The following is a 13,918-nucleotide window of genomic DNA, read 5'->3' as shown; positions in this document are numbered from 1 at the left end:
ACTACCACAACTGAACCAGGAAGAAATAGAAAACCTGAAAAGACCCATAACCAATAAGGAGATTGAAACAGTCATCAAAAATCTACAAACAAACAAAAGCCCAGGGCCAGATGGCTTCCCAGGGGAATTCTACCCAACATTTAAAGAAGACCTAATTCCTATTCTCCTGAAACTTTTCCAAAAAAATAGAAATGGAAGGGAAACTTCCAAACTCATTTTATGAGGCCAGCATCACCTTGATCCCAAAACCAGACAAGGATCCCACCAAAGAAGAAAACTACAGACCAATATCCTTGATGAACACAGATGCACAAATTCTCACCAAAATACTGCCAATAGGATTCAACAGTACATTAAAAGGATTATTCACCACAACCAAGTGGGATTTATTCCAGGGCTGCAGGTTTGGTTCAACATCCGCAAATTAATCAATGTGATAGAACACATTAATAAAAGAAAGAACAGAAACCATATGATACTCTCAATAGATGCTGAAAAAGCATTTGAAAAAGTACAGCATCCCTTCCTGATCAAAACTCTTCAAAGTGTAGGGATAGAGGGCACATACCTCAACATTATCAAAGCCATCTATGAAAAACCCACCGCAAATATCATTCTCAATGGAGAAAAACTGAAAGCTTTTCCCTTAAGGTCAGCAACACGGCAGGGATGTCCACTATCACCACTGCTATTCAACATAGTACTAGAAGTCCTAGCCTCAGCAATCAGACAACAAAAAGAAATTAAGGGGATCCAAATTGGCAAAGAAGAAGTCAAACTATCACTCATCGCAGATGATATGATACTACATGTGGAAAACCCAAAAGACTCCACTCCAAAACTGTTAGAACTTGTACAGGAATTCAGTAAAGTGTCAAGATATAAAATCAATGTACAGAAATCAGTTGCATTTCTGTACACCAACAACAAGACAGAGGAAAGGGAAATTAAGGTGTCAATCCCATTTACAATTGCACCCAAAACTATAAGATACCTAGGAATAAACCTAACCAAAGAGGCTAAGAATCTATATGCAAAAAACTATAAAGTACTCATGAAAGAAATTGAGGAAGACACAAAGAAATGGAAAAATGTTCCATGCTCCTGGATTGGAAGAATAAATATTGTGAAAATGTCTATGCTACCTAAAGCAATCTTCACATTTAATGCAATCCCTATCAAAATACCATCCATTTTTTTCAAAGAAATGGAACAAATAATCCTAAAGTTTATATCGAACCAGAAAAGACCTCGAATAGCCAAAGGAATATTGAAAAAGAAAGTCAAAGTTGGTGGCATCACAATTCCGGACTTCAAGCTCTATTACAAAGCTGTCATCATCAAGACAGCATGGTACTGGCACAAAAACAAACACATAGATCAATGGAACAGAATAGAGAGCCCAGAAATAGACCCTCAACTCTATGGTCAACTAATCTTCGACAAAGCAGGAAAGAATGTCCAATGGAAAAAAGACAGCCTCTTCAATAAATGGTGCTGGGAAAATTGGACAGCCACATGCAGAAAAATGAAATTGGAACACTTCTTTACACCACAAACGAAAATAGACTCCAAATGGATGAAGGACCTCAATGTGAGAAAGGAATCCATCAAAATCCTTGAGGAGAATGCAGGCAGCAACCTCTTCGACCTCAGCCGTAGCAACATCTTCCTAGGAACAATGGCAAAGGCAAGGGAAGCAAGGGCAAAAAGGAACTATTGGGATTTCATCAAGATCAAAAGCTTTTGCACAGCAAAGGAAACAGTTAACAAAACCAAAAGACAACTGACAGAATGGGAGAAGATATTTGCAAACGACATATCAGATAAAGGGCTAGTATCCAAAATCTATAAGGAACTTAGCAAACTCAACACCCAAAGAACAAACAATCCAATCAAGAAATGGGCAGAGGACATGAACAGACATTTCTGCAAAGAAGACATCCAGATGGCCAACAGACACATGAAAAAGTGCTCCACGTCACTCAGCATCAGGGAAATACAAATCAAAACCACAATGAGATATCACCTCACACCAGTCACAATGGCTAAAATTAACAAGTCAGGAAATGACAGATGCTAGCGAGGATGTGGAGAAAGGGGAAACCTCCTCCACTGTTGGTGGGAATGCAAGCTGGTGCAACCACTCTGGAAAACAGCATGGAGGTTTCTCAAAATGTTGAAAATAGAACTGCCCTATGACCCAGCAATTGCACTACTGGGTATTTACCCTAAAGATACAAACATAGTGATCCGAAGGGGCAGGTGCACCTGAATGTTTATAGCAGCAATGTCTACAATAGCCAAACGATGGAAAGAACCTAGATTTCCATCAACAGATGAATGGATAAAGAAGAAATGGTATATATACACAATGGAATACTATGCAGCCATCAAAAGAAATGAAATCTTGCCATTTGGGACGACGTGGATGGAACTAGAGGGTATCATGCTTAGTGAAATAAGTCAGTCGGAGAAAGACAACTATCATATGATCTCCCTGATATGAGGACATGGAGAAGCAACATGGGGGGTTAGGGGGATAGGAGAAGAATTAATGAAACAAGATGGGATTGGGAGGGAGACAAACCATAAATGACTCAATCTCACAAAACAAACTGGGGGCTGCTGGGGGGAGGTGGGATTGGGAGAGGGGGAGGGGGCTATGGACATTGGGGAGGGTATGTGCTATCGTGAGTGCTGTGAAGTGTGTAAATTTGGCGATTCACAGACCTGTACCCCTGGGGATAAAAATACATTATATGTGTATTAAAAAAATTTTTTTTGGAATGGGAAGTGAACCATAAGAGACCATGGACTCTGAAAAACAACCTGAGGGTTTTGAAGGGTCAGGGGTGCGAGGTTCGGGGAAGAGATGATGGGTAATGGGGAGGGCACGTTTTGCATGGAGCACTGGGTGTTGTGCAAAAACAATGAATAGTGTTACGCTGAAAAAATAAATAAAATGGGGAAAAAAATTGGCAAGCCCTCAGCAAGTCTAAATAAGAACAAAGAGAGAAGATCCCAATAAGTAAAATTAAAGAAAGAGGAGACAATAAAATTGATGTCACAGAAATAAGAAGTAAAGGATAATAAGATTATATGAACATTTATACACCAACTAGATCATATAGATGAAATGAATAGATTCCTAGAAACATACCACCTGCTAAAATAAATCATGAATACAAAGAAATTCTGAACAGAACCATAAGGGCTATCATGATTAAATCAATAATCTAAAACCTCTCAACAAGGGAAGTCTAAGCTTCAAGCACAAATTTTATCCACTATTTAAAGAAGAATTAACACCAGTCCTTCTCAAGTCCCATAAAATTAAAGAATAGGGTAGACTTTCAAATCCATTCCATGAGGCCAGCATTACCCTGATACCAACTCCAGACAAAAAGACTACAAGGAGAGGAGAGGGAGTTGAGGGAAACTGGAAGGGGAGATGAACCATGAGAGACTATGGACTCTGAAAAACAACCAGAGGGTTTTGAAGGGGCAGGAGGGTGGGAGGTTGAGGAACAAGGTGGTGGGTAATAGGGAGGGCACGTACTGCATGGAGCACTGGGTGTGATGCCAAAACAATGAACACTGTTATGCCGTAAATAAATGAATAAAAAAAATATTAGAAAACAAAACCACTAGAAGGAAAGGAAATTAGAAGTTAGTATCCCTGATGAATTCTGAATTCTTATTCATCTGAAGAATACATAAGCACATATTTACACACACACTTATATTTAGTAGATGAGAAGGACAGAAGCATCATTCTTCACTTATACAGAGGGGATTCTGTTAGTAAAAAAGCAATCAGTCTCTGAATTTTTCCAAATGTGAAAACTGCTTAAAATAAGACATGGCTCCAAACATAAAACAATAACTTTTACCTACCACAATCATAGATTTTTATTTGAATTTTTTATTTAAATTAATTTGTCAACATATAATGTATTATTCGTTTCAGGGGTAGAATTTAGTGATTCAACAGTTGCATGTAATGCCCAGTACTCATTACATCAAGTGCCCTTCTTAATGTCAACTCTAAAGGGAGAGAGATAGAGAAGAACACTTAGAAAGTGTTGGTCTCTTTGGGCTGCTATAACAAATCCATGGATTGGGGGCTTATAAACAAGAGAAATTTATTCCTCACAGTTCTGGAGTCTGGGAAATCCAAGATCAAGGCACCAGGAGATTTTTCATCTCTGGTGAGGTCTCTGTTTCTGCTTCACAGACTGTTTGTCTTCTTGCTCTGTCCTCACATGACCAAAGGAAAAAAGGGAACTCTCTGACATCTCTTTTATAAGGGCACTGATCCCATTCAGGAAGGCCCCACCCTCACGACCTAATCAACTGCCAGAGTTCTCACTTCCTACTACCATCACACTGAGGATTAGGTTTCAACATAGGAATTTGAGAAAGCCACATTCAGTCTATAGCAGACTTCACTTTAAAAGTCTTTCTTCATGCTCTATCTATGATCTAAGATCTATATCTAACATATGTGTTTAGGGTATTTCCAACATACCATATATGATTTTGAAACTTCTACACTCACAAAATTACGTCACAAAAAGCGATGGAAATTCAAAATTAAAGTTTGGGAAAGGATCCAAGGTAAAGAGTAGATTATTAATTATATGAAATGAGATGAAAAGTTCTGCTAGGAAACTCCACTTCTGCATGTGTTATTTAAAAAGAGGCACTAGGGTATCCTTAAGAAAACCAAAGCTCCCCATCTTAAAGAAAGCACAACTATAAACTGCAAATGGAAGCAATGATTAAGAGCTGAATTTTATTTTTCTCTTGCAACCTGAGTAAAAATGAAGAAGAGAAGGACCTGCCAATCCATGACTTGTGTGACCAGTGCATTTAATTCCCAACTCCAGCTCAAAAATATGTGGTTGTGATTAAGAGTTACTCTTTCCTGTGCTCAAATCTTGTCATAATATGAAATTTCTGAGCAGATCAAAAGTATAAAACTCCTGCGTGTAAAGCAAATGAACAATTTCATTTTGGACAACAGAACTCAGAAATGTGTCCTAGCCAATCCCACAATGTCACAGTACATGTCACATTCAAGGAGAAGGGCAGTAATCTGAGGTTCGTTTACCCTACTTTGTAAAGTCATATCAACTGTCCTATCAATGGTACTTCTAGGAAAAATGTGTTGCCTCTGAGATTTTCTAGTTCATAAATTTTCCACACAACTTAGAATATAACTCATAGTAAAAGAGAGAAGGAACCCTTGGGTCTTCAGGGGAAGGCCTTCTTATAATTACAACTGTCCTAAAATAAGAGTTTTCCTCTGTATCAAAATTGTAACAATTAAATACTAATCTGTTTTACATGAAGTAAGGTGTAGATTGGTCCTAGGAGGTCCTTATCAATTGGAAATTAATGTTTCATTGATAATTTAAGTAAACAGCTCCCTCTGATGGGGATTTTAGTCTTAGACAACATTTGAATCAATTTAAAAGTAAAAAAATTACTATAAGGAATATCCCAAGAAGGCATTAGGAATATTTATTTTTATTTTCTTTGCAAGTTTTTAATTTAATTTCCAGTAGGTTAAAATACAGTGTACTATTAGTTTCAGGTGTAGAGTTTAATGATTTATCGCTTACATACAACACCCGGTGTTCATCACAGCAAGTGCCGCTCTTAATCCTCATTACCTATTTACTCCATTTCTCCACCCACCTCCCCTCTAGCAACCATCAGTTGGTTTTCAACTCTTAAGAGACTATTTCTTTAAAAAAAAAAAAAAGGAGTGTTTCTTGGTATTCTTCTCTTTCTTCCCCCATGTTCATTCATTTTGTTTCTTAAATTCTATATTCTACATGTGAATGAATATTTTTAAAAGTCAAATTAAGATCCTTCACTCATAAAATCTAAAATGAAATCCTTCACTCATATATATATATATGTATTATATATACTTTTATATAATATATTGTATATAGATAATATAAATATGTCTCACCTTTAAAAATAAAAAACTCTATACATTTTAATATGCTGGAAGAAAAATTTGGTAATCATTTTGCGTTCTCCTTTCACTTACCCTTATGTCAATATGAGGAGCATTTGAATTATTTTTCTTCCAGATTTACTTAGATATAATTGACATGTAACACTGTGTAGCTTTAAGTGTACATGTTTATTTGATAAACAAATATTGGCATATGATTATCACAGCAGTATTAGCTAATACCTCCATCAAATTATGTAACTAACATTTCTTTTTTGTGGTGAGAATTTTTAAGACCTACTCCTTAGTAAATTTCAAGTATGTGGTATACTTATACGATGGAATATTATTCAGCCATGAGAAAGAATGAAATTCTGCCATTTACAACACCGTAGATGGTCCTAGAGGATTTGCTAAGTGAAATAAATCAGGTAGAGAAAGATAAAAATTGTATGATATCTCTTGTATGCCGAATCTAAAAAAGCCAGACTCAAAGAAATGGTGAGTAGAAAGGTGATTACCAGGGTTACCAGGGGCTGAGGAGTGTGGAAACTGGGATGATGCTCTTCTGATAGTACAGTCTTCCCATTAGAAGATGAATAAGTTTGGGCACCTGGTGGCTCAGTGGGTTAAGCCTCTGCCTTCAGCTCAGGTCATGATTGCAGGGTCCTGGGATCAAGCCCCGCATTGGGCTCTCTGCTCAACAGGGAGCCTATTCCCTCTCTCTCTCTGCCTGCCTCTCTGCCTACTTGTGATCTCTCTCTCTCTCTGTCAAATAAATAAATAAAATCTTGAAAGAAAAGAAGAGGAATAAGTTCTGGAATCTAATGAACACAGCACTATTATAGATAGCATTTGAATTCTTTAGAGGAGTGGTATAGGCTAAAAGAAGAAATTGTTCAAAGGCTAGTAAGTTCAAGGAGAGAAAGAATTTTAAGGCTATTTCTTGTTCCTTCCCACCTACAATCTTATGGCTCTGAGTTATCAAAATTCTTCAACAAAGTAGCTTGAAAACATCTTTTTTTCATTTAATTTTATTTTTTCGGTGTTCCAAGATTCATTGTTTATGCATCACACCCAGTGCTCCATGCAATACATGCCCTCCTTAATACCCACCACCAGGCTCTCCCAACACCCCACCCTTTTCCCCTCCAAAACACTCAGTTTGTTTCTCAGAGTTCACATCTTAACAGGACAATCTGTTGTTTTAAACTGCTAACCAAGTGGAATAAAAAGACTTAAATGCAAATGTAATAAAGAACTCATAAAAGTGACATGTGAAAGAACAACAATGAACTAGAGTATAGAGATAAATCACTGCATTTAAATTCATGACAGGTGCATATATAGGACACATATATTGCAATGAAGAGAATGCAAAAATAACTCTCATATTGATGATGGTCACTTGACTTTCAACTTGGTTGCCAAGATGTTCTACAGAGAACCAATAATCTCCTCCACAAATGCTAGAACGAGTGGATGTTCACATTTAAAGAAATGAAATTGGATCCCTATCTCACACAAGACACAGAACTAACTCCATGTAAATCATAGATATAAATGTAAGAAATAGTACTATAAAACTTAGAAGAAAATATCTCAGCAAGACATTGTCACCTTGGGTTTGGCAATGACTTCTTCAATATGACACCAACAGCACAATGACAAAAGAAAAAGATAAACTGGAATTCAACAAAATTTACACCACAAAATGCAGTGTATCCATTTAATGGTGTGTACTTAGAAAAAAAGAAGCCAAGTGCCTTTACAATTTATAACATGGAGGAACTTTGAAAAGATTAAGCCAAGGAAGAAAAGCCAGTCACAAAAGACCACATATTATCTTACTCCATTTCCATAAAATATCCAGGGCATTCAAACCTATGCAGTCAGAAACTAGATTGGTGGTTGATTAGGTTGGGACTTCCTCTGGAAATGGTGAAAAGATCCCGAAATATACTGTGGCAATGCTTGCACAACCCTGTGAGTAAAACGTAAACCATTTAATTTAAATGTGTGAGTCATATCAATATAGCTGTTAACAGAAAAAGAATCCTAAACTCTAAAAAATAGATGAAACAAAAATAACCAGAAAACATTTTAAAGTGAATATAAATAAAAATAAAACTTATCAAAACATATGTAATATATTTAAATACAGTGTTTACATGCAATTTAAGTACCTAAGTACCTGCAGTGGACAAGAAGGGATATTTCAAGCCAAAGATTTATACCTCTGTCTCATGAAACCACACACACACACACACAAATAAATAAATAAAAATAACCCCCAGGGCACCTGGGTAGCTCAGTCAGTTAGCAACAGACTCTTGGTTTTGGCTCAGATCATGATCTCATGGTTGTTGGGGAGTCTGCTTAAAGATTTTTGTCCTCCCATGCACTTGTTCTCTCTCTCTCTCAAAGTAATAAATAAATCTTTAAAAAAAATAAACCCCAAATATGCAGAGAGATTAAAATGATAAGTGTAAGGGCAAAAAGCAATAAAATAGCAAACAAGGACAATGTATAAAGTTAATTTAAAACCTCTGTTTTTGAGATCAATTAAGATGCTGATCTTCTAACCAGACTGAATAAGCAAAAAAGAGAAAGTCACACATTACTGATACTGCAGAAATAAAAGAAGTTGTTACCACAGACCCTAAGGACTTAAAAAGAAAGTAAGGGAATATTATGAACAAATTTTTGCTAATAAACTGACAACCAATTAAACGGATGTTTGCAAAAACACAAGCTTCCAAAGCTTACTTAAGAAGTACGTAACTACAAGGACTTTCTGTCTATTAAAGAACTTGAAGTTTCAGTTAAAAACTTTCCCACGAAAAAAGCACTAGGTCTATTTAGATAATTTCACCGTTAAATCCTTCCAAACATTTCCAGAAGAAATAATACAATTCTATACAATCTCTTGTAAAAGTTATAAAGGATAAACATGACAATTCATTCTACACAACATGCAATACAATGATACCAAAACCAAATCATTACAAGAAAACTGGAGACCAATGCCGATCATAACTTTAGATATAATTTTTTAGTTCATTGAATCCAAATATTAAAAAAGCCATGATAAAAAAAGAAACATTCATAAAATAAAACATAAATTGGACATTATCAAAATTAAAAATGTTCCTCTAAGCAAAATATTATTAAAATAATAAAATAAAAGATCATATTAAAAGATTTCTTTGCGTCATCTTCAATTTCATTCATAAGTGTTTTAAAGTTCTCAGAGTAAAGATCATTTACCACTTTGGTTAGGTTTATACCTAGATACCTTACGGTTTTTGGTGCAATTGTAAATGGGATCAATGCCTTGATTTCTCTTTGTGATGTTTAATTATTGGTGTACAGAAATGAAACAGATTGCTGTACACTGACTTTGATCTTGTGACTTCATTGAATTTGTATATCACTTCTAGCCAGTTTTTGGTGGAGTCTTTTATGTTTTCTACCTAGAGTATATTGCATCTGCAAATAGTGAAAATTTGACTTCTCCTGGCTGATATGGATGACTTTTATTCTTATTGTTGTCTGATTGCTGAAAGAGTAGGACTTCCACTACAGTATTTAAAAACAGTGGTGAGAGTGGATATCCCTGTCTTATTCCTGACCAAAATGGAAAGCTCCCAGTTTTTCCCAATTGAGGATAATATCTGTGGGTATTTCATGTAAGCAAAAGGAGAAATATTCCATGCTCATGGATTAGAAGAGCAAATAATGTTAAAATGCCCATACTAACCAAAGCTGTGTATACATTTAATGCAATCCCTATTAAAATTTCAAGATCATTTTCACAGAGCTCGAGCAAACAGTCCTAAAATCTGTAGGGACCTAAAAAAGACCAGAAATAGCCAAAGTGATTTTGAAAAAGAAAACCGGTGTTGGACACATCACAATTCCATAATTCAAATGATATTACAAAGCTGTAGTGATGAAGACAGTATGGTTGTGGCACAAACACAGACACATAGATCAATGGAACAGAAGAGAAAATCCAGAAATGGACCCTCAACTATATGGTCAATTTCTCCAAAAACATACAGATGTCCAACAGACAAATGAAAAGATGCTGAGCATCATGATCATCAGGGAAATAGAAATGAAAACTACAATGAGATATAACACCTTACACCTCTAGGGCTAAAACTAACAACATAGGAAATAACAGGTTTTGGCAAGGATGTGGAGAAGGGGAAAAAGGGAACCCTCTTATACTATTAGTGGGAATGCAAACTGGTGCAGTTACTCTGGAAAACAGTACAGAAGTTCCTCAGAAAATAAAAAACAGTATTAACTTGTGACCCATCATCTAGGTGGATCCACGAAATTCACCTAGGTATTTACCCAAAGGATACAAAAATACTGATTAAAGGGGTACACGCACTCTGATATTTACAGAAGCATTATCAACAATACCCAAGTTATAGAAAGAGCCAAATTTTCCATTGACTGGTGAATGGACAAAGAAGAAGTGGTATATGTGTGCAATGAAATATTACTCAGGCATGAGAAAGAATGAGTTCTTACCATTTGCAATGACCTGAATGGAGCTAGAGACTATTATACTAAGTTAAATAAGTCAGTCAGAGAAAGACAAATACCATATAATTTCATGCCTATGTGAAATTTAAGAAACAAAGAAATGAATAGGGAAAAAATAGAGACAAAGCATAAAACAGAATCTTAACTATAGAGAACACACTGAGGGCTGCTGGAGAGGAGGTGGGGGGCAAGTTAAACAGGTGATGGCAATTAAAGAGGGAAATGGTTGTAATGTGCAATGGGTGTTATATGTAACTGATAATCATGACATTCTTGCTTAAAACTGACATGATACTGCATGTTAACTAAGTGGAATTTAAATAAATATTTGAAACAAACAAACAAACAAAAGAATAAAGTAGAGCAAAACAGACTACAAAGAGTAGTAGACATGAAATGGGAAGGCTAAGAATTTAGGTAAATCTTATTTTATGTAGCTGTCGGACTTTAGATTAATCTAACTACACCAAGCTTCACTTTCCCATCCACACAACAAATGTATTTTGATGATCAGTTACGTGTTGGTTTGGCTCATAACAGAGGTCAAAAATAAAAATTAAAAAATTAAAAAATAAAGATCAAACATAAAAATCTACTGAAAGACACGTGATCCATAATGTCTCCATAGGCAAAATAGGTAAACCTTGATTGTCTTTATGGACTCTTCAATCTCTAGCATTTAAAGGAGACATTTCTTGTAAATTGGAGGATAGAAAATGGGAGTACAAACGGAGTATCTGACACGTGCTTCTAATGCCACGTGGCAATAAGAACACCCCCAATAATGCACTGTCATGCTACTGGCAGCTAATTCAATGCTTTGAAGACTACCATTCATGTTCCAAGGAGAAATAAAAGCTCAAAATAACAATGGGGAAACAAAAGACATGTTTCTTACTTAATGTTATTACTACGCAGAACAAAGATGTGGAGAAGTAATTGTGGTATTGGTGAGAAAAAAAAAGACCACTTTATAAAGACAAAAAATATATTATAAAACTCAACCTTCCTTTACCATGTTAAGGAAACAATGGGCTAAGAAGTTTGCAACTAAGTGTATTTTATTTAAACACATAGAATCTCCCTGTATATAACTAACCACAGAGACAGACAATGTTTCTGATCAAAATGGTGTCCTACTCAGAGTTTTTCTCGCAGTAAGCTTAATGTCTCTGTTTCTCAAGCTGTAAATGAAAGGGTTCATCATGGGAACTGCAATCGTATCAAAGACAGAGGAGATTTTTCCCTCATCCATAGACCCAGCAGAAGATGGTTTAAGATACATAAATGCACCTGATCCAAAGAAGACAGAAACAGCAATTATGTGGGAGCTGCACGTGCTGAAGGCTTTGGACCTGCCCTCAGTGGAGCTGATGTGCAGGATGCTGGACAGGATGAAACCATAAGAGACAAAGATGGTGACACTGGGCACAATCACTTTGATGTCCACCACAATGAAAACCACCAGCTCATTCACATAGGTGCTGGTGCAGGAGAGCAGGAGCAGAGGGAGGATGTCACACAAATAATGGTTGATGGTGTTTGCATCACAGAAGGTCAGTCTCAGCATGCATCCTCTGTGAGCCATGGCACCCGAAAATGACATCAAGTATGAACCAAGTATAAGGATGGAACACACTTTGGGGGACATGGCAACATTATATAAGAGTGGATTACAGATGGCCACATAATGATCATAGGCCATTGATGTCAACACATAACATTCAGAAATAGCAAAAAAGCAGAAAAAGTAAAGCTGGGTCATGCATCCCCTGTAGGAGATAATATTCTCCCCTGATGCAAAGTTAATCAGCATTTTAGGTGTAAATACAGAAGAATAGCAAAGGTCTATGAAGGACAAATTGAAGAGGAAAAAGTACATGGGGCTGTGCAGGTGTGCATTCAGCAGGATTAGCGTTATCAAGCCCAAATTTCCCAACACGGTGATCACATACATGACTAGAACAGGCAGAAGAGGGGGAGCTGGAGATATGGTAAGTCTGTTAGCCCCGTCAGAATGAATTCAGTCACAAAGGTAGCATTTCTAGGAGCCATTCTTCTCTAAGGGGATCTGTGAACATAGAAAAAATGTTAGCAAGAAGAATTTAATTTTTCCCACGACATCACCTCTCACAAGAGTTGGGTTTGTACTGGGAATATTTGAGACTAGCCCAACAAGGACCCACAGAACCTGCTTTATCAGCATCATGAATCAAGTCACCTGGATATTCCCTCATTAAAGTTCTTTTAAAGTTGTATAAGCAAAGAGCACCAAAACCTGGCCTACAAATTGAAGGCCACTGCTTCCATATGCTAACAGGACTGCTATGAAACCAAAGGTTAAAGGAGAAAATTGCAACAGGAGAGAATCGTCATCTCTTGTTTTATTTCTTTGACCACATTGTCCCTCCACTAACCAGTAACTGGAGGCAGCAATCCCAAAAACCTGGTGCTGGCTTCTAATGGGGATTAGACTTGGTGTATTGGGACTGAAGAACATTCTTTCTAATCCAAAACTGAAGAATCAGAGTCTAGGAGAGTTTAAGCTCCTGCCCCATGTCACTGAGTAAAAGCCATAAATGTACAAGAATGAGAGTTCCATCCATGGAATTGACCAATAAATTGCATCCTTCAAACCTAATAATATCTCTGAATCTTCCCTTCCTTACATGGCTACCCTCCCCTCCAACAGATCCTTTTATCAAATTCACATGAGTCTGAGGACTGTAAAGACTGGAAAGAAAGTGGCATATCATAGATCCCTGGGCTTCCATCACAAAAGGAAGACATGAATGTAAATGGAATTCAGAAACTCACCCTCCCAGGCAAGAACACCTTGGTCCTTCCATACCAGTATTACCCCTGTCGTCCTGAAAGGGCAGATTTAATCTCTGTGGCTTTACTCACTTTGATTCTATGAGGACAGACCCCACACTTTATTTCTGAGCCCTGGAAATCCTTCTGAACCATAGATAACAATTTCTGATTATGAGTCTTCTCAAGCATCAGACAAAAATAAACAGCCTTCATTATTATCATTTTTGCCACTTGGTAAATCACAGAAGACTTAAGGTAAGGGCAATGATATAATGTCCTCAGTTATAAACAGGGCAGGAGCTTGCTCAGTCTCTACCACAGGGAATGATTTCTGGTGTAATAAGGTCTTGAAGGGACTGCATTTACACACAGGACCACAACTGGTCTCTAATTCCTTAGGGATCCAAAATTTTACTCAAGGTTTCCCCCCATTGTAGGGATTATACATCTCCCAAAGAGGAACCAAAAATAAGTTCTCATTTCCCGTTAAGCAACATGGCAGAAGAGGAAGCTCTAGACCCCGTGACCCTCCATGAACACACTGATTCAGAAATG

The 13,918-nt window shown here is 36.8% G+C and overlaps 1 protein-coding gene across 1 annotated transcript; it reads right to left on the bottom strand.

Moving 5' to 3' along the window:
- Nucleotides 1–11,669: 11,669 nt before the first annotated feature.
- Nucleotides 11,670–12,601, bottom strand: LOC123949175 (olfactory receptor 145-like). Its single transcript, XM_046016529.1, is given in 2 exon segments — nucleotides 11,670–12,508; nucleotides 12,511–12,601. Coding segments are annotated over 2 exon segments (930 nt in total).
- Between the last annotated feature and the right edge of the window lie 1,317 nt (nucleotides 12,602–13,918).

This window comes from Meles meles, chromosome 8 (genome assembly GCF_922984935.1).
Source record: "Meles meles chromosome 8, mMelMel3.1 paternal haplotype, whole genome shotgun sequence".
Classification (NCBI taxonomy): domain Eukaryota; kingdom Metazoa; phylum Chordata; class Mammalia; order Carnivora; family Mustelidae; genus Meles; species Meles meles.
The sequence above is the reverse complement of the archived record's forward strand: the minus strand, read 5'-3'. Positions and strand labels throughout refer to the sequence as shown.